At 39.7% G+C, this 27,438-nt stretch overlaps 1 protein-coding gene across 4 annotated transcripts in view; it reads left to right on the forward strand.

Annotated features, from left to right (window-relative positions):
* ebf1a (EBF transcription factor 1a) overlaps positions 1 to 27,438 on the forward strand; it is a 134,996-nt gene that overhangs the window by 63,022 nt on the left and 44,536 nt on the right. For all 4 annotated transcript variants that reach the window (XM_073854310.1, XM_073854307.1, XM_073854308.1 and 1 more), the window contains exons 7-8: positions 21,026 to 21,107; positions 22,377 to 22,512. In XM_073854310.1, coding sequence (XP_073710411.1) covers positions 21,026 to 21,107; positions 22,377 to 22,512 — 218 coding nt within the window. The remainder of the gene's footprint in view (positions 1 to 21,025; positions 21,108 to 22,376; positions 22,513 to 27,438) is intronic.

The following is a 27,438-nucleotide window of genomic DNA, read 5'->3' on the forward strand; positions in this document are numbered from 1 at the left end:
TCTACAGCTATATTCATGGCAAGAACCATACACAAGTTTTATTCAAACAAGTTGATCCATACACAGGTTGGGGAATTTTGCCATCTCCAATTTGCCTAACTTGCATGTTTTTGGCCTGTGGGAGGAAACCGGCGTACAGTTTCCTGTGAGATCAGGTTGGGCACAATTAATGACTTTATTAGTGGATATTAAACAAGTCAGGGCTCAACGCAAACCATTTTTTATACTGGCCCGGTCGGGCAAGTGGTTCAGGTTTTTACTTGCCCTGCCAAAATTTTTACTGGCCCCATCAAAAAAAAGATTTCATTGTCACATTTTTAAAATAATTATTCCAAATATAATTGTATACATATACATTTTATTTATTATTTGTTAAGACAATTGGCAATAAAGTTCAGTGGACCAGATAAAGGATTATCTGAGAAGTACAGGTTGGCAATGCTTAAAATGTGTCTCTGTGGTAACATTACATAAGAATACATAAAGAAAATATATTTTAGTGACTGAGAGCGAAGCACTGGCCCGATCGGGCAAGTGTCAATACTGTTAACTGGCCAAAATGTCTCTCACGCTGGCCCCGGGCTACCGGGCAGTCCTTTAAGTTGAGCCCTGCAAGTGTTTGTGTTTTATCTATCTATGTTGAATTATTCTAATGATACAGTCATCTAATGCACACATATCATTTGTTGTAATATGTTTTTTGGATATTTGACAAAGTGCATGTGTTTTTTTTATACGTGTTATACAGATGGTTAAAAACCAAAACATTGAGTGCCACAGTTATAAAGTGAGCATCACCCTGCCAGCATTGAAATGCATGCTCCGATTCCTCGCTCATTAAAACAGCAACTTCAGAAATGCCATAATAGCCATTAATTAGTAGGCTGCTATTTTCAACACAATTTACTAATTAGTCGGAGACACCGCAATGTGGATGTGACTAATTATTGGTGGGTTGGAGTGATAGATACTTTGGTGAGAATCACAATATTATGGAATCGCATCATGGGTGTGACTAAGGACCAAACTGAAACCTAATTGCTGACCACGAAGAGATATACAGTAATGCGTGCTACACCCGGTTTAATTTAGTAATTTTTAAAAATGCAGGGTCCATTTATAAAACCCCTGAAGTCTTAATGACTCATGATGACCCTGCTTGAAAATATTGGACTGAGATGGTGGAAATACATCTGTGACACTTCCGTCCTCCTCACATGCTTTTAAAGCATTTTGCACGCAAACATCTATTTGTCTCTGTAGTGCATTCACAAAAATACTGTTGCGCAGTGCATTTTACAGAAAAAAATAATGCTGCTGAAGATGTGGTTATCTTGTTTTATAGCCTTTAAAAACTCTGGTCAGGCTTTTGAATAATTCATGTGTTAAATCTTTAGGGCTGTTACAGGAGCTGTAGCTGGTTGTTAGTTTGTTGCTATTGACTGTGTTTAAATGAATTTCCTTTCATTGCCTGAGGGAAATTTCTCTAATATTCTCTACAATTAAGAGCAGTTAAACTCACTTGTAGATATGCAGTGAAATACTGGGCAATGATTATGTTGCATACTGTTTGGTGTCTGCAGCACCTAAAATGCTGTCTGGGTAGAATGCTTACCAGGTTTTAAAATTGTATCCTGATACAGTGGCTTTTAGGAGAATGTGTGTGTTGTTTCTGGTGTAAATTTGTCTATTTGGTTTGTGTGTGTATCTTTCCTGAGAGGATGAGTATAGCAAATTTCGGTTTCCTTCTGTGTGTTGCTGGCCTGTCCCGCATCATAGAGTGGATCAGACAATGGGGTGGCAGGACCCTGGGGCCATTCATACTTTACTTTAGATCCTATTCACTGCTGTCAGTGTATCATTGACTCACTGTATGAGTCTGGAGTATGCATTGTAAGCCGTCTGCTGGGGAGATATATGGAGGGGAGAAAAAGGTTAAGTGATATGGTCACTGTGTAATTTACTGTAGTATGAGGATATAGAAGGGTTTCGGTCTGTCTCTCTTTGAGGCTATTTCCTGCAGACAAAATTTGGACTGTGCTATGTGTGTTCCTTACTGCATTATTCAACCCATTCTCACCAAAAAGCGTACAAATGACACGCAGTGTGATTATCGTGCAATAGATACGCCAAATTCCGATTTTGCGTGCATATGATACGCCAGTCCTTCCCATTCACTTATATGGCGAATCGTTTCGTAACATTTTATTTATTGTTTTCTCATTTGTTTTCTGTTTTTTTTCCATTTTCGCTTGGGTTTAGGGTTAGAACAACTTTTTGTTATATAAAAATGACATCCTAACCCAAACTCCAACTCTAACCCCAACTCCAAGCGACTATGGCTTAAATATAGATAAAAACATAGAGAAACCTGTATATTAAATAACCTGCTTAAACAAATGTGAAATCTAACCCTAAACCCAAAAGAAAATGGTTTAAAAAACAGAAAACAAATGAGAAAACAATAAATAAAACGTCACGAAACGATTCGCCATATAAGTGAATGGGAAGGACTGGCGTATCATATGCACGCAAAATCGGAATTTGGCATATCTATTGCACGATAATCACACTGCGTGTCATTTGTACGCATCTTGGTGAGAATGGGTAGGCATTATTATACACTGTATTATGTATAAAAGTGTGTTTTATGTAAATATTTTAATGCTTTCTAACATTTTCTTTCTGTTTGTTTTTTTTATGTCGATGCTCATCTGTGCTGTCTTCAATCAGGTAAAATATATATATTTTTTAATAGGCATGCTTGTCATGTATTTGTGATTGTATGTGGTAGATATGCTCACTAATTTAGGGTCATTAACACATCACACATTTGCTTATCTACCCCAAACCTTTACTGATATTTACTAATATACCCCATCCAGACATTTATCTAATATCATCTCTATTACTATTCTCTCTCTCTCTCTCTCTCTCTCTCTCTCTCTCTCTGCACTCTTTTGGAGAGACCTTTACTTATCTTGGCTAATGACTTCCAAATACTTCATCAGCATGTAGCCTTAACCTTGCTGTTATTTCCAAACACCATAACGGCTCTAATTAACTGCTTCCACCCTGTGTTTCGCCAGCCTCAACACACATACACACAAACACACACTTGAAAGCACACACACAGACTAAGCCAGTTTCTCCCCTTCTGCTGAGTTGTTTGCCCAGCGCTCTATATAGTTTTAGTACTATGAAGGGAATATGTTTTTAAGAGCTTTGGGTGGATGGATGATGTTAAAATCACTGGCTCTCACCCCACTGGTCATAAGATCAGCAGCTCTTGTTTATTAAAGTGCTTACGGCGGTATTTAGTCAAGGTCTTACGTACGTATACATTCTGAATCCACAGCAGTAAAGTTCAGTACGTCTCAGCAGATTCGCATTCAGGCTGCATTGACTTAAAGCGGTCATCAGAACATGTGCTGCAACACCAGAACTCTGATTAGGAGGAAAACGGTGATATGTGGCATTTATTTACATATTTAACTTTTGATCATTTATAGATAGAGGTGAGAAATGAAGGGTGTGTGTGTGTCGTTGGCAAGTTCAAGGATTCTCTCCCCTCATAGCTCGATAAACAAGATTCCGGCTTAAAATCCAGAAGCCCTGCTGGGGAGCAACCTGACCTCATAAGTTTATTAATTACTTTTGTATGAAATATTCATCGCGGTTTCTGATGTCTGACCCAGTGCCGTGCCCAAACGCAAGACCTATATACTTTCCTTAGTCTCGGTGCGAATACGCAACAGTCCGCTGAACTTGATAAGTGTGCCATCATCTCGTTAATCAAATTACTTATGAACCGAAATTGACAGTTTTCATTAATTATAAAGGATTATTCTAATTGCGATTCAAATTTATTCATTTAGAACAGACGGCATTCAGTAATATTTCAGCGAATTTGCATATTAAATGGAGAGGGTGGTTGATTAAGTATGGTAATGTATGCGCAGTGCCTTATTTTGTTTCTGGTGGGCCATATGTGGCGTGGTGGCTGGGGCAGGTGAAGACTCCAGAACGTGTTTAATTTGTTTGACAAACACGGAAGGAGACACAACACGTCCTCTGGCACCCTGCTCTCTGCTCGCCCCTGTGACCCTCACCTCCCTCTGCACCCACATTTACCTTAAGCTTCTTCTATAGGCTCTGTTACTGTGAGTTTTTTGGCATCAAAGCAATCAGATTGTTTTATTAATAACATTCGCCTTGCTGCTTTCGATATTGATTGAATTGTAAGATAACATTGTTTATTGTGGCATTTGTAATGGTGATGGATCTTAATGGTCTAAATTTTAGTACCGTTTACGAATCCGGCATGGTGTTACTGCTTATGATTCTTAAAATTGTTTTTAATGCTATTTTACCCAGCACCCATGCCCCATTTGTCCTTTGTTCTCAATTTGTGAGGTTTAAACAAAATAATTTTTCTCGAGTTTCTTCACAACCTGATTTGTAATGTTTTTAATGGCCTGTAAATAAACAGCAAGAAACAGTGAAATGTTCTAAACCCATGCAAAGGGCATTGTTTTAATGTAATTTACTACAATAGGCATTGCAAATGAAAACCGAAAGGAATAAAATGAGGACATATATCAACACTGTATGCATTTACACAATGTGCCCTTGCTTACACACAAACTCTTTATCAAGTTAAATATAGCTTGCGTACTATACATTGAATTAAGCAGATACAAAATTTCACACCATTTCTGTGTTTATACATCATCTCCCACCGAAGAAAAACTACATGCTGTCGTCCAACAAAAACGTATTAGTGCAAATTTCAACCCGGTACTTCTAGTAGCGCAATCCAACGGCAATAAAGCATCATTAGGTCATATAGCAGGGGTTGACCCTTCTAACTGGTCACCAGTTAACCCCATAGCCCTACTCGGTGTCTTTTCACTTGTTCTGGATGGCTGCCTGGGCGTCCCTGGGTGCTGGGCCACTTAAAAAGAAATAACCCAGAGCAGCTGCTGGTGTGTTTAATTAGCAGGGGTGGATATTTTTTGTGTATATGCCTGTAATGATGCTGAAACGGAGAAGGCAGGGTATTGACAGTTTTTGAGTGGTCCAGTGACAGCGCCATTCTTCATTACTTATGGCTGCAGGGAGAGAGAGGGGACTTACGCTTGGGCGGGGTTTTGGGTGGTAATGGGGTTTTGGGCTTTGGCAGCGGGCCAGCATTTGGCCCCCGTATGGCACACCCAGTTGTGCGATTGCTATCACTTTCTTTCTCGGTCTAGGATTTATTAGGGCTGCTTTAGAAAGGAAATGTTTCAATCAGCCATGGCTGCCAAGCATGTCCATCACCCTGACAGCCATTTATTTACAACATCATAGAATTAAATCTGGCGTAAAACACAGTGTACGCACACACACATGCACACTTCCATCCAAACAGATCTGTACAAATCTCAGTCATGCTGCTCACCAGTCATATTGTTTTATGTACTCCACTATAAGGTCCAATTATGCCAGGGAACCCCTTCTTTAAATCTGAGCTCAGTTTTAAGTAAAAGAGATGTGCAGGAAGCAGGGGATTGCACATTTTGCCGTGATGAATGTGACATAATAGTCCAGCATTCCTCCATTTTGTCCTGAGAAATATTTAAAGCATACAGAGTGGAAATACCTGACATAGAACAGGATTAGACGGAGAGCATAGACTGATAAATTTTTCAGTGCAATGAGATGTTGTGGCTGAATAATACATTGCTTTTTAAATAGACATGGACTAACATGGAAGGTGTTTCGTGCCAGTCTGTGGAGTGTGGAGCTTTTGACAGCTACACGCTCATGTCACATATGGCCACACAAATTTAGGATACAGTTCAGCTTTTTCTCTATCTCTTCCTTTGTGGACTCTTTTTTCACATCACACTGCATTTGGTGTCATCTTCCAGTATTTCATCCATACAGGGTGGCAGCTTGTATAAGCATGTATGACATGTATACAAAAATGTCTGTGTGTTGACATAGTACACGGTACCCTGTGTGTGAGTACAGAGACCCAGGCTCACTCCCTCACCCAGCATTAGCATGCCAACATGCCCTCTCGCACCCTGTGCCCTTAAAACTGGTACACGTGCCTGACATGATGCTACACACAAGACTGCTTTGCCCCCTTATTCTGTCCCCCTCTATTGCTTCCTCTCTCACACTGTCTGTCAGTGACCCCACTGTTCCTCCAAACTCTTACAGATGGCCCGAGCTCAGATAGCATCTGCCTCCTCCCATCCATCACAAGCAACTGCCCTGTGGAGGGCTTCTGCAGGGCTCTGTGTGCTTGCCAGATCTTTTACCCTACCTCCATTGTTTTAAAGACTAAATGCCAGTGTTCGAAACCTGTCCATGTCAAATGAAGTTAAAAACAATGGCAATGCAAGTCGGTTCTGTCCCCTAGCTAAGCCCTGGCTCCAACACCAGAACTAGCTCAATTTGGGTGGTAAATTGGACCCTGCTAACCTATGGTCACATACTGTATTTGAAGCTTGAGGGGGAGAAACTCATGTCTCCACAGTCCAGACTAGGAGCTAAGACCTGGCTGTGGGTTATTAATGGGCCCCCCTCGTTGTGCCTCTGCCCCCAAGGCGTCTGACTCCATAGCTCCTGGCACGGGACACAACCTCATAAATCTCCTTAAATAATACCGCGCGGCAGCTAGGGGAAAGGGGTCACTACGGAAACAAGGCAGTCGGGCTGAGATGAAGTGTCAGTGATGCATGGCCTGTGCCCCCCGAAAGCAGGTAGCGTCCCCCCAACACACAAACACACACATCAGATAGGCAAAATGAGAGGAGGGGAGCATTAGGAGACAAAGAGCAGGGGACCAAGCTGGAGATTTTATCAGGAAATTGAGATAATTGTTTTAAACTTCTGTAAAACTTCAGTCCCCATGCTTCCCTAATGAGATGCACATTGTGAACGATTACAAGATATTAAGATCCCCAAAAATCAGAGCTGGACCAGCACACGAAGGAGGTCGAAGGTAGTGGAGTGGTAGTTGAAAGCCGAACATGTGGTTTGAATTAACACCCTCCCCAGGGTTCAGCTCAACAGCAGGGTGGGGGGGTCAGGATCCGAGACTACTTTGTGATGATAGACATATCCGTCTGATTATTGTTCTTTTCTTGACACACGTCACTTTCACATGCGCTGTACAGTTCCCACGCTTTTTCTCATCACCTATACAGACTTGGTGGTGTATGTAATGTTTCTTGAAATATTGTTATCGACTATTACCAGTCATTAACATTATGCAAAGCAACTTTCAGCGCATTAAAGATATACTGTATTAACAGTGCATTAAAGGTATACCTGGACAAATGCCAGTGCTACTGACAGTAGTATCCCAGATATTTTAAATGCGTCAATTGTGTAAATATTTCATAATATTTTATTATAAGACTTTGGTCCCTATTCTAGGAAATGGTCCCTAGTAGAGGTCTTCACGGGTCCACATAGACAGAAAACCAGAGGTCCGACCCGAGACCCGATCGGTTTCGGGTCCAAAAGTTTCACGTGTGCCCCGGACACGTTTCGGGTATAATATTAGCGGCATCGGGTCTCGCGTAATTTAAAATTAATGTGTTTTTGCCCAACGGACCCGAAAACCCGAACTCTCTTGCGTGTGTGCGTCAATGTCCTTTTCAAACCTTTCCTCTGTTTGCCAAGAGCGCTTGCGACATTGTGTGGCTGGCGGTAGGTTCATTTTCGTTGAGACACACATGTCAGTCAATTTTAAATGTACATTTTAGCGGTTACCTGGGTGTCGTCTTCAGATAACAAAGTAAAACAAATTGAGCAGCTCGCCAAATTGCGAGACTGCACACACGTCGGTGCCGTTTAAATTCGGGTCCAGTCGGGTAAAAAAAAGGTCACTGGTTCGGGTCGGACTAGGGTCTAATTTTCTCGAGTTTGTCTCGGGTCGGTCTTTCTTTAAAAAAAAAATTTATGCACGTCGGGTTCGGGTATAAAGTGATTCGGGTCAGTTTGGGTCAGGTTCATTTCTTTGGACCCAAGAAGACCTCTAGTCCCTAGAGGCGGTCTCAGTAACTTTAGCACCTAAAGAGTTCATATTACATATTAGTACCTGAAGGGTTCATATTGTACCAAATGTATACAAATATGTACCTGAATGGTACATATTAGGAACTTTTGGACAAGGTTTGCACAACGTTGACTTTTTATTTAATTTGTTTCAGCTTTTATTTGATTAATTTGATGTATTTAACATTAACAAATAGCACACAAATGTCTTATACTATAAAATAGAAAAAATCCATGTACAGGAAAACATGGCCCTGATTATATATAATTATATATTATAATGCTTCATTTTCTGGCACTATAAACCATCCATTATTTTAATTAGCTGTTTATATCACAATTACATTTTCCACTGAGTAAATGGTCAGAATCAAACCAAATTAAGCAGCACCTCTGCCATTGTTTTAACAAGTGCATCTGTTTTGATTCAAGAGTTCAAACTTTTTATACGAGCCGTGCTTTAAAACGATCTGCTACGTTGCCTCCGTCCCTTTCTTTCTTCTCCTCTCCGCACAGCGAACCCAGCCCGTGCGCTTTGAGCACCGAGAAGATTGTTATATATTAGTTTAATAAAGTCAGAGACAAATGAAGCCCCCCTGCCAAAGAGGACTATGTTACACACTTCATGAACCAAATTAGTGTGGCAGAGCAACACGCCGGCACGCCGCTTTTGTTCCGGGGATGATCTGCATAGCGGAGCTCATTTCTCAGACAGATAAATCTGACGGCAAGCCGTGACTTCCCCCCTGAAGTAAATAGTGTAAATAATGAAAGGGCCTGCCAGCAGCGCTTGAGGAATGACTTCATCCAAAGCTATTTATACAGTCTGTCAGAGGGGAACAAAAAAAAGAGCCGGGCAGGAAAGAGAGGAGAATGGAACCTGCATCTGATTGGATAAAGAAACCGACTGGCTAATGCCTTCTGGGTAATAGAGATGGAGCACCACTTGAGTGTTGCGTATGTGTGGTTGGGAGGGAGGGAAGCTTTTAATTGAGAGGTGAGAAGGATGGATCCCACAGGTTAACTCCATTCTTCAAGGGCCATTAATATGGATCAGATAAGGTTTTTAGTGCTCTGCTCCTCCCGTGACATAGGACGTGCTCTATTAATCCTATTGATGTTCAAGAATTATAGTTGAGTTTATCAAATACTGCATGTTATGTAAAATTGATGCGATTATAGTCACGTACACAAACACAGCAAATTGTATACAGTAGCAAAATACATATTTAAAAGTTCAACTTGACTTTACTGTAGCTTCTGTAAATTATGAGTTGGATGCGCATCGCTTTTGATTTTTATTTCTAACCCTGATGCAGTTATTATTCTCCAACTATATTAGTAATTATAAGTACATCATTAAATACATCATTATTTAATTATTTCCACATTATTTTCATTCCTACATTGGATGTGTGCAGATTTGTGTCGTTGAAAGTTTCTTTGAACCAGGTCAGCCTATCTAAAAGAAATTTCAAACTTTATTATCACCAGACTCATTTGGTTTTCCTCATTTAGTATAGCTATTTAGGAAGAGCTTCATGTTGGTATAATTAGGGCTCTTGTCTCCTGGCTCCTTCTAACCTCTTCAATTTTCCGTAGCTTTATTTCTATGCAGCTTCTTTCGCAAATCAAAAAACTGTCCCAGTGAGGATGCCGTACTGCCGGCAATTACTGAGATGTTTATTATAACTGCTGTAATAATTTCGGTCGCTACAGGGATTATTTAAAAGTTATTACCGCTTTGATGTTTGCATTTTTTTAGGTTTTGATTGTGTGTTTAATTGTACCAAAGTGACACATAAACCCCATCTTAATTTAATGAAAGTGAGAAAGTGAGATTATTAAAATACGACTGCACCGGCAGCCCGGTTGTGTAATTATTTTGGTAAATTTGTGCTGGGAGGCAAGACGGGGCAAACTGTACTCATTTGCAGGAGGCTAATTTAATAAACCTCAACCCTCTTCATATGAAGGTTGAATGTTTTCCAGTTAAACCCAATTGAAAACCATACCAATTTGCTGTACTAATATTTCCAGCACTACCGGCTAATGATGCTAACTTCAAACAGCCCGAAACCAATAATTAACAGAGATGCTAATGAAAAGGTGAAGGCACCTCTAGCACGCAGCTGCGGACACTCTCTATCTTATCTCAAGCCCCATAATCCTCCTCTTCTAATTAGCCACTACGTTCATGCAGAATGGGAATCATGACGTTCTTCTCTCCTTTACTGTGAGAGCAAGGTTCGAGCGATATAAAGAGAGACAAACCTGTGTTCAGACTCAGAGGAGGAGGAGAAGGAGGAGGAGGAGGAGGAGGGAGAGAGACAGCAGTGTGTGTTACACTCTGTTGGTCACCTGTCACCTGTCAAAGCAATTACAGCACCTCCTAGTGTTAAATGTTTAAAGTGCGCATTAGCATGTAGCGCAGTGGCATCCTGCTCCTGTGATCCTGCAAGGCTGGCATTCGGAGACAGCCGCTGCGCTGCCACAAATCGCTGCAGACAGCGTGCTGTTAAAATCAATATGCTGCAGTTTTGTAGTGCTTTCGTCGGACGTCTAATATAATGTAAATAATAAATTATCAGCAGCAGATCACCAGACAGCAGTGACACTCCATCTCACAGTCACCCACTGATATACATGCTCAGAAGCACTAATAGGGTTCACCAGATGAGCATTTCTTTTCCCTTAACCACTTTGTCGCCTTTGTCGCCTGCCCGGGTGTTTGAAGGCACTACATGACACCTGCAATGAAGCAAATGGAATAACTGGATTAATTAAAGTTACATTGAATAAATTATGGCACACATTAACAGCCTTATCCATTCATATTAAGACTAATGGTTCTCAACTGTTTAAACTTCATTGTCCAAATATTACGGTTTAAGGAAACAAAAAAGCCATCAAGATCAAAAAATACTTTTCTTTTAATTACAGATTAATTTACATTCATTATTACTGTCCAACTGGAATAGGACCAACGTTGTGCCAACTTTCTATCCAAGTCTGTAAAACATAGCGTTGCACCCTTTGTTGTAGTTTTGAAGAGCTGTTCAGGTTTTAGTTGGACACGCTGGATGTGATGAACAGTGAGCGAGCTCTAATTCGGTCAGAGAGAAAGGATGCGAGCTCCGTGAAAAGGTCCCACTGTCCTTTGCGTTCCATCTGCGGGTGACTGGATGAGACAGGTGAAGGCAACTAGAAGTGGTAGCTGTCAATACGCCTCCCTCTCTCTCCTTCCCTCTTAAGCCATGAATTATTTGTGAGAGCAGGCTATGACAAAAGGATGTCGCTCTCCTTCAAAGCCTCACCTGACGTCCCGTCACACCCACAAAGCATTGATTCCTTCAGACGTGCGGGGGAGATCCAACTCCCTTCTTTACATTTCTTGCTTCTCTGCTCTTCTTGTTGCCTTATTTTTGTATCAAAGCACAGTAATTGAGGGTCATCCCGTTTGGGCAGAGGGGTCAAGAAGATGCCTAGAGCTCCTCCCTCTTTTTATTTAGGCCTTTAGCATAATACTGCGTTCAGACCAGCCGTGGTAGAGGCGTCAAGCGCGAGTGATTTCAATGTTAAGTCAATGTAAAGACACGTTGACGTGCGTCTGGAGGTCTCGCAGTGCAAATGAGGTGTTTAGTGCGATTCCACCTCATTCACGTGTCTAGTTCGCACAAATTGAGCGTTGCCTCGGCAAACACATGAGTTGAAAAATTTGAACTCTGACGGAAAAACGAGCCTCGTTTACCAATCAGGAGCTTGCTCTAGTAGTGACGTGATTACAGGAAGTGAGCGGAGTCGCAGAAGCCCCTCCCATAACACGAATTTCCTTATGATTGTCTCTATGAATAGGTAGACACGATTTCCGCCTCATTCACGCATCTAGTTCGCACGAATTGCGCAAATTGAGTGTTGCCTCTGCAAACGCGCGAGTTGAAAAATTTGAACTTTTGCGGAAAAACGCGCCACGTTTACCAATCAGGAGCTTGCTCTAGTAGTGACGTGATTACAGGAAGCAAGCAGAGTCGCAGAAGCCCCTCCCAGGATGTGAATTTCCTTGTGATTGTCTCGATGAATAGGTAGATGCGATTCCGCCTCATTCACGTGTCTAGTTCGCACGAATTGCGCGAATTGAGTCTTGCCTCGGCAAACGCGTGAGTTGAAAAATGTTAACTTTTGCGGAAAAACGCGCCACGTTTACCAATCAGGAGCTTGCTCTAGTAGTGACGTGATTACAGGAAGTGAGCAGAGTCGCAGAAGCCCCTCCTATGACGCAAATTTCCTTGTGATTGTCTCAATGAATAGAATTTCACGCGCAAATGAAGCGAGTAAACTCAAAATGTTTAAGTGGCAAACGAGACGCGGTATACAGTACACGAATTTGACGCCTCAAACGCGGCTGGTGTGAACCCACGGTAATGCTACATACACGCCAAATGCAGGGCATCGCGTTACTCGTTCTAGATTACTCACGGGATTTAATGTCGTGTCATGCAAATTTTTTATGTAAACTACTCGGGCAAATTTAAAGTAAAATTAAAAATACATATTCTGTTGTACTGTATTTTGCAGCAGGCCACATATTCAGTACTGGACTTTTGTTAGGTCATTAATAACCATTAATGTTAATTTCTTCACTGTTCCAGTGTAAATAAAGGCAAATTTAAGGATGTTTGAGTAACAAAGTATTACTCTGGCCAGTTTGAGCCCTGTGGCTGTGAGTAACAGTGTGCTCCAGTCTTCACACAATAAGCAGGCGGTCTAATGATCCCACTGGCTTCTAACCCTCAGGCCTGGTTTGTCCCTCCACCCCCCTCCATCCATTCCTACCCACCCTACATCCCTCCCTCCCTTCATCCCTGCCACATCTGCTGCTTCTCGCCAAAGGAAAAAAATCAATCTCTCCATCATGAATTATTGAGGTGTTTGCCTACAGCTTCTGAAATATACAGGAGGGTGGTCTCTCTTTCCCTACCTCTCTCTCTCTCCTGTTCTCGTTTTTCTCTTTTCTTGTAAATTTGGTGTAAGTTATGTAAATTACTTACAACAGTTATAATTCTACATATATTTCTTATGAAAACAACATTGTTGTGACCTTGGATATTTTATTGGAGCGGTTCACGTTGCTTAGAATTTATTGTGTTGGAAAGATTCTCATCTTAAGCTTTTCTGTGTTTCCATTGAGCGGTGCAATTAATCTGTGTACACTGCACATGCAGGGTACCGTAGCTGTTTACAGATAATATATCTGCTGCTTGCCCATTGCCCATAACTCTGTGTATGATTAGCTAAAACTGAGGTCATTGTGTAATTTGTGCCGAATTAGTCAATTACAGCTGTTAAACCAGAGCCAGTGGGGTTTATTGCGTAAATCTAAGCTGAGAGTGTATGAAACAGCTGCAAACTGAGTGTAGTACTTTAACACTTCCACCACATCTCTTTCTCTCCTTAAAAATATAATTGCTAAAAGACGAATTTCAAGGCTGACTTGGATTTTTTTGACTTGGACCGCTCTACTATCTGTGGATCTGCTCCGTCGACACCCTCACTCACCTCCACTGCATCTTCTGCTGCCACCACTGGCATTTGTAAACAATGGCTTAAGCTGCTATGATTACATTAAATCAGGCAGTTGTCAGATGACAATCATTATCTCTCCTCCAGTGGCGGCGTTTGATTGACAGCTCCCCAAAACTCATGTGTGGTGGCTCCACATCGTTGCTATCAATTACAGGCTTGAATTTGAAGCATTTATTATGTAAAATAATTCTCCCGTCTGCTCTGCACTCGTCTCCTGGGTCTCGTCCTACTGTCTGATGTGAAATTTCTCTCCTCGCTCTCTTCTTTCACATTCATTGTACAGTACATCTCTCTCTTCCTCTATCTCTCTTTCTCTCTAAACTCTTTGTAGTGTGTATACCTCATGCATTCTTCTTAAATCGACACAATCTGAGAGGTAATGACATAAGAAGGACTGGATTGTCAGAGAGCGGATACACCAGTGTTATGGTGTTGAGTAAACACAGCAGACTTTTTTTGAGTTAATACTTAAGGACTTTGGTGTAGTGAGGAAACGGGACTTAATAATTGTTGATCGTGCACATGTGGCTCAACTGGTATGCCCAGTTTCACAGACTAGGCATAGCTAAAGACATGACAAGACCTTAGTTAAATTAAGATGTTTATGCATCTTTATACCACGGGTCTGTTGAATGCTGTATTCTGATTGGCTGAGAAATGTTCCGTGGGTATGCATTAATTTCTGATAACCGCACACCTAACTTATCAAATGTCTTCAAAATAGGCACCTGAGCAATGTTTATTGTAACCGTGGTATAAGAGGAGTAATTGACTCCGGTCCTTTGAATTATTTGAAAATAATGCACACCCGCGGTGTAACGCATTGCACCTTGGGTGTGCATTATTTTCTTATAATTCAATGGCCCGTCGTCAATTATTCCTTAAAGGAATATTCCATTTTCTCAAAAGAAAAATCCAGACAACCTACTCACCACCATGTCATCCAAAATGTCCATGTCTTTCTTTGTTCAGTCGAGACGAAATTATGTTTTTTGAGGAAAGCATTGCAGGATTTTTCTCATTTTGATGGACTTTAATAGAGCCCAACAACACTTAACAGTTTTTTCAACGGAGTTTCAAATGACTCTAAACGATCCCAAACGAGGCATAAGGGTCTTATCTAACGAAACGATTGTCATTTTTGACAGGAAAAAAAACGCGAAACTCCGCCCAATGTTTACAAATGTGTTGAAAGAGGACCATTCCTACGTTGTTGTATGTCAACTGATACTAATTAATGTCTTTGTGTCAGTTTATTGTTTACAATGGTCCGCAAATTTGTGTTTTATATATGTAACACGTGACCTCCCTACGTCACTACGCATTTACGTTAGGTCGCGCTGGACCGGACCTAGATGAAAAGTTGTGGTTTAAAAGAGCAGATTTTTTATTTTTCTTGTCAAAAATGACAATCGTTTCGCTAGATAAGACACTTATGCCTCGTTTGGGATCGTTTATAGAGTTATTTGAAACTCCATTAAAAAAACTGTTAAGTGTTGAGTTAAGTATTAAATGTTGGGCTCTATAAAAGTCCATTAAAATGAGAAAAATCCTGCAATGTTTTCCTCAAAAAGCATAATTTCTTCTCGACTGAACAAAGAAAGACATCAACATTTTGGATGACATGGTGGTGAGTAAATTATCTGGATTTTTCTTTTAAGAAAATGGAATATTCCTTTAAGCATGCCTTAGAAAAAGACGTTACTGGTATGTATCTTGAGACAAATCAATGTCACTGGCATATTTTAAGATCTGTCAGTGTAAGTTATTTTCAGTTGAGACACCTCAAGCATGTGTTTTTGTCTAGGACTAGCCTTAAGTCTTGTCTGTGAAACAGGGGTAGAGATTTATGGTAGCAGAGCAAAGGTTGTGTCTTCGATTCTCAGGGAAAACAAATAGTGATATACAATCGGGATCGAACCCATAACCTTTGAATTATTAACACAAATGTTTTACCAACTGAACTACAGGAGCACTGAGTGCGTTTACATGCATAGTCTTACGTCGATAATGCTTAATAAACTGATAAACGCGTAAAATGGTTTTCTTTAATCAGGGAAAACCCATAAGTGGCGTAAGCAAAAACCGATTGGCACAGGTAGTTTTTTGCTCATAACCTCGATTTTGCGGGGCATGTAAACACCTTAACCGGCTTTCTCGCAGTTTTGTTCATGTGCGCGTGTCTCCACATGTGAAAAATTGAACGTCACATGCTAAGTAATGCATAAAAGTCTGCGCTCGATTAAAGCTCATGTTACATTTACATTCTGCAGACATGAGAAGAGATGCAAGAGTATAGCTTAAGACAGATATTACGTCTGGTTTATTAAATGACTATATGTACTATAGACAGTGACCAGTGGCGGCTCGTGACTGCTCCTCCGAGGGGTGCAAATTCAAATATGTGTTTGGAGTGTCATGTGTGTTGCTCGTGTTTTCAAAATATGTGTTTTTTGCGTCATGTGAACCATGTGCATCACGTGTTTTGTCAAAATAAGTGCCGTTTATGATAAAAGAGACGCTCAAGTTCACAAAATACACGCAAGATACTCACTTAACACTAAACTCTGATTACGCATGAGATTATGTGAGTATCTGGCAAACGCGAACGTCTCTTTTATCATAAACCCTTTAGACACATCTGCAGCAGGCACTTATTTTGACAAGACACGTGATACACACAGGATCTCTCGACGCGCAGAACACATATTTTGAAATTACGAACCAAACACATGACGGGCTACATACATGTTGTGACGAACTTCGCATCATGCGCCCTCGAAAAAAGAAGTCACCGGCGGTGACACCACTGACTGCGAGAAACCTGACAAATCTTCAAGGCCCATGTAAACGCAGTGGTCTGCATTGCCGGTTTATTCATTTGCATGTAAATGTATGAAAACAGTTTTCTATAATAAGCAGATTTTTCATAGTTATCCGCTTATTCTGTGCATTGTAGAAACCTTTAATATTGTACACTTTTAAAAAGCTGGGTTATTTTCAAGTTCTTTTTTTAGTTTGTTGGGTTGTAATTTAACCGATGCTGGGTTGTTTCAACTCAAAATGCTGGGTTATTTTAATCCATTGTTGGGTAAAATATAAAAATTTTCTGGGTTAATAAACAGCTGAATTTGTCGATTTTGACCCAATTTTATTTGTATGTACTGTATTTAGTTTGCATACTAAATACATAAATACAAATGCAATTTCAGAGAAACAAGCAAAGGAACAAATAATTATGAGACTTAAATAAATATACAATAAATAGCCATTCAAATACTCCCTCATACTCCCCTTACTTATAAATTTAACACAAGCCTAGCAAAGCAGGACTAAAAATAAAAGCATGCTCCAAGAATTCACTCCAGGCTGAATGACTCTGTGGAAACATTTGTAGACAATAGAGGATATACAAAGTGAGATTCATCTTCTCTCATGTTATGATAAAAGAGCTCTTTTTGTGCTGTTGGTTTCTCTCGCTCTCTGTCTCTCTTTTTTCTAAAATAGTTCTTCGGTTGCATTTGGCACCAAACTCGCAGGCCAGTGCAGAAATGCAGCCATAATAAATGGAGGGAGGAGGGAAAAATAAGACATCTGAAAGACCAGCTAAGCAAGCCAGTGATATTTCTTTTTCTTTCTTTTCTTTGCCTGGGACAGATCTTTTGGAGATGTGTATTGTAAGCAATTTTCGAGCTGTCAGCACAACATGCCTACTGGTCCTGGTTTGCCTGAAGGCGTAAAGAGGGGACGGTTAGACTTCTTGAAGCTGTCAGATTGTTGTACTTTACTTAACGTTATTATTTTATTTGCAGTGAAGGAATCGAAGAAAATTAGACACGTGTTACGCAACGGTCCAAGAGGGAGGCGCGTGTATATTTTTGTATATGTTTTTCTAGAAGGGGGGAGAGAAAGTCACAGGCTAACGGAGGCTGAAATGTACAGGGCTGCCCAGCTTTCAGAAGATTAGCCTGTCACTCGTCATCGCGGTGTCGCCTTACTCAATTAGCCAAGACTCAAACCCAGTGTTTTAAACAACTGCAACATTCCTATCGTGCCCACACAGTAGAGGTAATGGAGAGCTGGCTTGAGAGGACATCTGCCCCGCTCCCATTAACAGAACCCATGCTGTCTGTCTCACTGAGGCATTCTGGGAGACGGCAATGAAGATAAGATGATGTAAGGTGAGGAGAAAGCAGATAAAGAGAGATATCATGCCATACGGAATTGCACTTTGAGTGTTACACCATGGCAAAAATTGGCACGGGCCGCGTCTGCCAGAAATGGACACATTTATATTCTCTTTCTCTCTCTCTTCCTCTCGCACTCTTATGGTCTGCGTTAGCCTTCATAAAATATTCATGTTGGTTGTGCTCAGTGCCATAATTGCCATCTCAGCCTCTGAATAATTGATGGCTGGTGCCGTTGACTTGGTCTCATTTACTGAGAGTGTGGGTAATACCATACTCGCACATGCCACATGCTCTAATGCCACACTGCCGCAGTTACTGCTGACTCCAGATCGGCCGCTTTTTTCGACGTGCGCCGCTATCGCTCATTTGAAACCACCCTCACAGCTACAGTCAAATGCATTTAAATCAATAGCGGTAGCGACTTGGGTATCATTGCAAACACGCGGGGCAATTTGATTGTGTTTGATGTGCTTTTAGGAACAACTCCAACACGATCCGGGGCTGGGGAGAATTTTGCAAACACTTTGTTGTTATTAAGGTGGGTTTTTTTCTGTGATCGTAGCACTTCGAGTGGGTGGCTGATTGTAAAGCCCACTTTACTGTGTGGATATTTTGTAACTATTCATTTGACATCTAGCAAATCCGGCTTTTGGAATGGCTTCTCCAATGAGATTCAACGAGAGTAACACTGAAAGCTAGTGCGAGCGTATAGAGGAGTTAATTAGGAGGCCACTAGACAGATGTGACCCCTAGACAGGGCGAGGTCAAAGGTCAATTTGTTGAGGATTACATTAACCCTGCCCACACCAACCCCATCACCAATCGACTGGTGCTTTAATTTATTCGTCTCTGCTTTCTGCCCAACATTCCCTTTTTTCCTTCTGGAATTTTTGTTCATCCATGCCACCATCCCGGATTTGTCTTACATTCATTACCTGTCTAATGCGTCTTAACAACATCACAGCAGTATGTATCACATAGGTCGTACCCATTAGATACTTGGAGCGTTGCCCTCGTTCTCACATCGCCTGTGGTAATAGCCCTCCTTAGTTGAAGTGCTCTTTCGTCCGATCCTTTCTAAAAGCATAAGGTCTCTGTCCGAATCGCCCTGTTGAGGGGACAGTGCACACTTTATTAAACATTACACGTGCGATTACATGTCCTCTCTTTGTACGGCAGGCATCAGAGTACTTTTAGTACCGCTAATGGAGCTATGAGGTCAAACTATATACATATTACACTGTATAGATGGGGCCTTTAAAAAAATGTAAGCGCATACGTACGTGACTGCTCCGTGTGGCTAGGAGACCACAGGGACAAATCCACAGAGCAAAGGAGCTGTAAAGGGGGAATGTCTTCCTAAAGTGAGGGCACCCAGGGTTTTGTGGGGGATTTAAGAGGACTATTAGAGTGTGATGTCCGTGATGGGGTTAAGCCCAGACTTATCTGCACAAAAAGCAGAAGGGAGATGGAGAAAGAAAGCGAGAGGGAGGAAGAATAAGGGACAGGTCAGAGGAGCTCAAACATCGTCGGCGGCTGAAGGGAAGAGAGACGGAGCTTAGAGCTCCTAAATGATATTATAGAGGAGACTTGTAGGATTAATCTGTTTACCCAAACAACACTGTGGATTACACACACACACACACACACACACACACACACAAACATAAGTCCTGATCTGAAACTATATACAGTGGGCTCCTTAGGTCTTGTTTAAGACTAGGGCTGTGACGGATCACAAAACTCACGGTTCGGATCACATTACGGTTTTTGAGGCACGGATCAGATCATTTTTCGTATCAGCAAAAAAAGGGGTGGAAAAAAACTAATAACAAATAAAGAATTTACAAACATTTATAAAAAAGAGCGTAGTTGCACATTAAGTAAGGTCTAAAATTAGCATTAGTTACATAAATCAAATTAAATGAATAATAACACTACTTTATTGTATAAATTAAATATAATTATTATTTTTTAGAGCTACAGAAGTGATTTTCTCTTTGTCTTGAGTTGTTTGAGTAACATTAATGACACAGAATTAAGTAGGTTAATTGAGGTTACTGTCTCTTTAAGACCAAATAAGCACAGACTGGTTTCTAACTGTGATCTATACATACACTTAAAGGTGCTGTGTGTAATTTTTAGAAGGATCTCTTGACAGAAATGCAAAATAATATTCAAAACTAAATTATCAGGGGTGTATAAAGACCTTTCATAATGAACCGTTATGTGTTTATTACCTTAGAACGAGACCTTTTTATCTACATACACAGAGGCTCCCCTTACATGGAAGCCCTAAATGGACAATTTTTTTTACTAAGTTGTCTCCGACGATGACATGTTTGTCCGGTGCCGGCTACCGTAGCTTCTGTATGTGTTTCAAAAGCAAGAGATGAGCAGGGGACTGAGCCGTTGGTTGCAATACAACCTCACAACTAGATGCCGCTAAAATGTACACACTGCACCTTTAAGACATAAACAAATGTTTTTATTAGAAAAAGAATACTGTGGAGATCATTTTGTTTCTATGTGCCCTGTCAAGAACAGGAAGTTTTAATGTTCATTTGCTTTTTGAAATGTGTCTCTCCGTGTGTGCACTTTTGAGTGCCCTTAACACCATAAACGCCCCACATAAAACGTTTTCAGTTGTTTTTCAGTGCTCTATTCGCCAAATGTATTTTAATCAACTACAGTATGAGACACAGTAGTGCAACTCTCGCTATAGTGTACACATCAAGCGTTCTGATCTTTGAAGGGCATAGGGATGATCACGTATGACTGAAGCTGGACTGGACACATTCAGCAGCATGTGTGTCTGTGCCTACAGAAAGCTGCTCACTTAAGCGCCTTTTTGTGGTAACATTGTTTAAAATCACTTAACATTTGCAAGCCTTAGAAACATGTGCAAATGATTAACTTTCCCTATTTAAATTAGCTTATTAATCCACGAATCGCATGCGAGCTGAACTGTGGGTCGTGATTCGTACAGGATCAACTGCAATCTTACACAGCACTATTTAAGACTGTTGGAGAAAATGGCTTTATTTTGTGTATGTGCCATCACATACTGTACACATATGGTTACAGTTATTTCTTCATTCAGTTATGAGACATAACATACAGTATCTCACATTTTATAATCTCTGTACCTGCTTAAACTTAACTAAATCATCTCTTTCTGTGTTTTCCAGGTTTTTTCTAAAATTCTTCCTGAAATGCAACCAGAACTGTCTAAAGAATGCAGGGAACCCGCGAGACATGCGACGCTTTCAGGTGGGAGTGCATTCTGCTGACACCTAGCAAACACAGAATTGCAACTGTGTACATTGTTAGTGGAGAAACTTCTTTAAAATAGTCAATAGGATGAAATGCTATAGCACGTCATTAAAAATGTAATAACATAAAAATTATTACATTATGCATATTGCTTAAAGCTGAAATGTGTCATTTTATTATGTAAAATACATCTCTCCCTGAATATCAAAGATTAGACGAATTGATTTACTCAAAAAGGTTAAACACTTAGGCTCTGTAGTCCTTTGACAACATGTTTAAAGTAACAATTATTTTTGCAAATCCATTTGACGTAGCTAATGGCAGAAACGAAACAATTATGGATTTGTTTTTAAAAAGTACATTAACTACTGATCTGAATCGTGTACAGTGGCGGCCCGTGACTGCTCATCCGAGGGGCGCAAATTTCAAATAAGTGTTAAGAGTGTCATGTGTGTTCCTTACGTTTTCAAAATTTGTGTTTGTTGCATCATGTGAACCATGTGCAGCACGTGTTTTGTCAAAATTAGTGCCTGCTGCACACGCGTCAAAACCGTTTATGATAAAAGAGACACTCACTTTTACAAAATAAGACACTCCCTTAATATACCCTTTAGACGCATCTGCAGCAGGCACTTATTTTGACAAGACACGTGATGAACACGATCTCTCGACGCGCAGAACACATATTTTGAAATAAGGAACCACACACATGACGGGCTACATACATGTTGTGACGAACTTCGCATCAAGCGCCCTCGAAAAAAAAGTCACCGGCCGACACTGATCGTGTAATGTTTCTAATGAATACTGGTAATACAGTAAAAAGAGAAAATTATGCTATAATAGACAGGGGAATAGAGAGGAAAAGAAAGCCTTGAGGGAAGGAAGAGGCTGTCCAGAACAGATATAATGTAAGCTGTGTTTGCCAAGTCTCATCAAGGCCCTTCCTCTCTTGAGATTGAGAGACCTCTCAAAGCCTGAGAGCCATTTAAATCAAGAGGTTCTTCAGATGATGTGGGATACCTCTGGTCTACAGTATATCTGTGTGTGTGTGGGATCCTGCTTTACAAGCGCTGTTGGCTGCTGTCATTGTTTCAGAGTCTCTTGTGAAATGTGCCTCTCAAATTCAATAATATTTATCAGTCAGCAGTTACTTGCACACATACAGTACGCTGTGTTTGTGGTACTTAACACTTCAGCTGTTTGTTTTATTTACGAACATATGCATACATGTGTCTTTATGACATCATCATGTGTTTTGTGAAGGTGGTGGTGTCTACGACGGTCAGCGTGGACGGTCATGTGCTGGCTGTGTCCGATAACATGTTTGTACACAATAACTCTAAACACGGACGCAGAGCTCGTAGGCTGGACCCTTCTGAGGGCACACCGTCATACCTGGAACACGGTGAGTGTATGTATGTGTTTGTCTATCTGTTTAGGTGTAAGATTTGAGACATTGAAATAATAGTAGGACACCTCATGTTTTAGATCCTATCAATGTCTCAAATTGAGCTCAGGTTTGCCAAGATACAGAAGTTTAGGGTGAAATATCTGAGATTTAAATATGAGCGTTTGTGAATCGGGGGTTTTCAAAAACTTTCAAGGCCCTGTAAAGTTTTTGAAAATATACATACATAGATCATTGAAAGTGCTTGAATCTATTTTATGCAAGAGGTTTTCTGGAAAAAAATAATTCCCTGTGTAGTGTAGAGTAATATCATAACAATCCTAGACTTTTTAAGCACACATGCTAACTGTTCGCTTTAAATGCTTATATCTTCTGAATGCGAATGTTGATTCATATCAAAATGATTTTTGCATAGTTGTGTATGTAACTGTTATTCCCTGAGAAGGGAATGAGGGGCTGCCTCTCCCTTGCCATGCTTCCTACGTCCCTGTAACGCCGTCTTTGGCAATATTTTAGATAGCAATATACTTCCTGGCTCCCGCGTCACCCTGTCTTTTTCATTAAGCCTCACAATTGGTTGAATTTGATATACACATTCACTTACCCTTGGAGGCGTCCCCAAAGTGTCACCACAGTGACGCAGCCCAAGTTAAGGGAACTGTAACAATGTATCTTTAAAGGTAACACAATGTAAACTTGCTCTCACTTGAAATGTGTCCCCACATAGTCCTTGAATTTGAGGGTATTGCACTGCACAAAATGATTTTTAAGAAAAAAAATCTTAGTATTTATGTCTTGTTTTCAGTAAAAATATCTAAAAATTCTTAAATTAAGACCCAAGAAAATAAGTCTAGTTTTTAGACCAAAAATATCAAATTTAACAGATTTTTGCATAAAACAAGCAAAAAAAATCTGCCAATGGGGTCAGCTAAAAAATCTTGAACATTTTTCTTAAACACTGAATTTGAGAAAAATTCAAGAAAACTTTGCTTACCCCATTGGCAGATTTTTTGCTTGTTTTATGCACAACATCACTTTTGCTCATCAAGAAAAAACATCTTAATTTAAGAATTTTTAGATATTTTTACTGAAAACAAGACAAAAATTCTAAGAATTCTTTTACTTAAAAATCATTTTTTTGCAGTGTGGACATGGAAAGTCCTTATAAGGTTCTTGAATTTGAAGTTAACTAAGGTGTGGGAACCCTGTCAAAGACCAAATTATTTTGACTGTACTTTTATAGCTGTGTACCCCTATAATTTTACAATTTAACATCTGATACAAAAAATATATTTGATACTTATGTGAAACATATCTAAAACTCATTTATGTCAGTGAAACACAAACCATGAGCAATAGAAACTTGTGGTTGCTTTTTTTCTTATACAGTATATTTCTTTTTTATTTCTAGATATTTTATAAATACTTTGCATATCATTTGTCACATATTGGGCTTTATATTAAATCAGAAAAGAGAAAGTGAGACTTAATGTAAGGAAAAGCGAACGAGACAGCTGTAAAGACAAAAGTGTTGCGTCCGCAGTGCGTATGCAATGTAGTGCATCCCAGCATCCTTTGCAACCCACTGACTTCCATCGCTGTACTTTTCCCACTCAACAAACTTTTTATGAGCACACAGTTAACTAATAACAGCAAGATCCCAAGCACAGACCAATCTCCATTCAGCAAAACTAAGCCACTTTGTCACACTCAATGTAGTTTAAATGGTTTTAGATTGTTTTGCCCCTGTGCTGCTTTTACTGTAGCACAGATGGTTGCCCATCATAGCTTGTGACGTACTGTTCCCCTAAATCAACTTATGCGCAGAGCTTAAAGGGATAGTTCAACCAAAAATGAAAATTCTGTCATCATTTACTCACCCTCATGTTGTTACAAACCCGTATACATTTCTTTGTTCTGATGAACACAAAGGAAGATATTTTGAGAAATGTTTGTAACCAAACCGTTCTGGAGGTTTAGGATCTGGAGAGCAGTCATGCACACAAAAACACACTCAACTATCTACTGACTGAAAGCTTCCAGTCACCCTGAAAGTCAATGCCTCTTTGATTTTTACTGTGTTGCTGTCAATTCTTAATGCCACGAGACATTACACTGATGACAGCACAAGTGGTTTAAATTGATCAGACATATGTGTTCAAAAGCATTGAAGACGAGCAGTTTTGCTGCTGCAGAGCATCACTGTCCTATCCATACTGTAGGTACCCACAATCCACCAGGGCATCCCTGAGTGGCCTGTTCCCTTTAGATCCGAACATGTGTCTTACAAGACCTCCAAGGCTTAAGCACTGAGCATTAATTCTGATGCATGGCTATCTCTGCTGTATTTCATCTGTCAGTTGTGTACTGTAGGGTTTCTAACAGGTTATAAAGTCCTCCTAAATCTCTCTAATAACATGTGGAGATGATTTGAGCACTGATTTGATCCTCAGTTGCAATCAAATCCAATCATTTTTTCATTTATATCTGGGATGGCTCTGGAGAAGAACATATTTTGCAGTTGGACTGTTAACCTCTATTTGTGATGAGAATATAAGGATTTGAATTATGATGATTTGATGATGATGATTTAGTTCTGGTGGTAAATCATGGACTCTATTCTCTCGGGGAAGTCTTCTGTCTTTAAGCATAGTTTCCACTGTGCAGAGAAGATTAAAAAAAGACAGTGTCCCTAAACCCTGAACGTATTTGAAAAATTGTGGGGCTTTTAAAGAATCTCCATTCTCTCCCTTCTTTGATTATTTCTGACACATGGTTATATTGTAATTCCTTGGTATGCCTAATATAAAACCATGGTGACATGGCCATATAGGGTCTTTATTTTATTTTAAAGGACAATGCAGGAATACAGGGTTTTAATTGTAACCACACCCATACCACAGTATATTTGTCAGATTTTCTCAATTTGAAATATTTAATGCATTCAGCTTCCAAAAGCAATGCAGTCTTTCGGTTTTTAATATATTCCCATGTTTAAATCAATTCACACTAAATTCTATAGATTTTCCCTGCCCATAACCTGCAGTGTAGCTCTGCTTAGCCACTCTTGTCTATTATTGCATCAGTTTCAAACCATTTCCACATCCCTCCAGCTAACAAGCCTGATCTGCCATACAGGACACTGTATGTGTGTGTTGATGGTTATGGGTTGCAGAGATTAGGGTGAAATGGGGCACCAATGCTTAAGGTCATGTCACCAATGCACTCACGGTGTCTGCGGGGCTCATAAAAAAGAAACTTATTGTACTCGTATAGTTGCGGATGTAAAAGCGTGCGCGTGCGTGAATGCATCCATGCAGCATAAGGGAACAGATGGCAGCATAAGAGGCACCAAAGTTTAATCCTATCAGATGGATTCACGTTCCACCATCTGGTTAATCCATGCACAATTTCAGAACCCTGCAAAAGAGTCGTCTTAGGCCAAGATTACCATCACAGATTGCTTCACCGTTCCTCTTCATTTCTCCTGGTTTATCACGCCGCCAAATTGCATTATTGCCCAGCCGTAACCCGCTGCACAGCTCTTACAAAAAGAGCACAGGAGATCTCGTGGTCACAAACTGGATTACACCACTTCTGAAAATTACAACAGAATATTTGGTTATTTTAGTTGGTGTAAGAAGATTTGGGTTTTATATTTAGGTTATTGAAATGCGCTTGTCTTTAAAATCTTGTCTTTCAATTTAAAACATGTAGTACTATTTAAATGGAAATATATCTCCAGTAAAAATTCTGGGATAAAAGGAGAATCCAGATGATATCAAATATGAAGCTTGAAAGTTAATGATTTTTTAGACTTTTTAAAATCCTTCAAGATATCATTACCGATTTCTTTTGAAGATTATATTTCTAACTCAAAAAGTGCCAGAAAGCTCTTATTCAGATGCTTTATTCTAGTGGAATCACAAAATAAAATGCAACCAAATAGGCCATGATTATAAACATACTGTATTGTGTTTACAAAATGTAAGTTGAGCAAGATTTGAAGTTGCAACCGGGTGATTCTCGCGAAATTAGACTCATGAAACATTTTGATAAAAAAGTAAATGCTATCAAAATAAGAAGCATACAGTTACAAACATCTCTTCATGTACTATTTTGCACATGCTTTCAAATGACATCATACAAATCAATTTTGTTGTTTTTCCACATTTGAAAAGGTAAACATTTTCATTACCGCAACGTGTCCATGACTGGATTTGGGTTCTTTGACATGAAAATATTTATAATTTAAAAGTCTAAAAAATAAACAGCTTCAATGCATGTTATACTATAAACATTTACAATAAAGAAACATGTTGTATTTGGTGATTATTGGTAAATGTAGTAACAATAATAAGGAATATAAATGTGTCCAAGACCAATTTTCTCATCCTCCGCAACAATTTTCCATCATTGTTTAAGCCCTCAAGGAACTAACATTTAAAAAATAGTTGGAAGGGACATAATTGACTGTGACACTCAAGATGGCTACCAGGTAAGTAGTTCTTATTTTTTTCTCTCCAGATAAAAGTTAAAATTTTGTTTGTCATAGTACCCAGACAACTTTTTAGATCTCATTACCGAAACATAAGTTTGTAAATGCATATATTTAATGTAATATTATGTTGCGGTAATGATAATTTTGATAATGATAATCTAAAAAATGTAAATAATTCTATAGGAAATATTTTTAAATCCTCTAAAAATAATGGTTATAGTAAGTTCAGACCTAATCTTATATGTGCAAAAAAATTGGCTTCAAGCACTTTTTAAAAATTCTGATGCTGGACACCTTCTAAATCTGTATTTCTTGAGAATCACCCAACCTTGCAGCTTGAGTTCAGAAAAAAGCTTAAATCCTTGAATTACCTCTATGTCTGACCTTCTATTAAAATATACATAATTCTCTCTCTT

This window comes from Misgurnus anguillicaudatus, chromosome 16 (genome assembly GCF_027580225.2).
Source record: "Misgurnus anguillicaudatus chromosome 16, ASM2758022v2, whole genome shotgun sequence".
In the NCBI taxonomy this organism is placed as follows: Eukaryota; Metazoa; Chordata; class Actinopteri; order Cypriniformes; family Cobitidae; genus Misgurnus; species Misgurnus anguillicaudatus.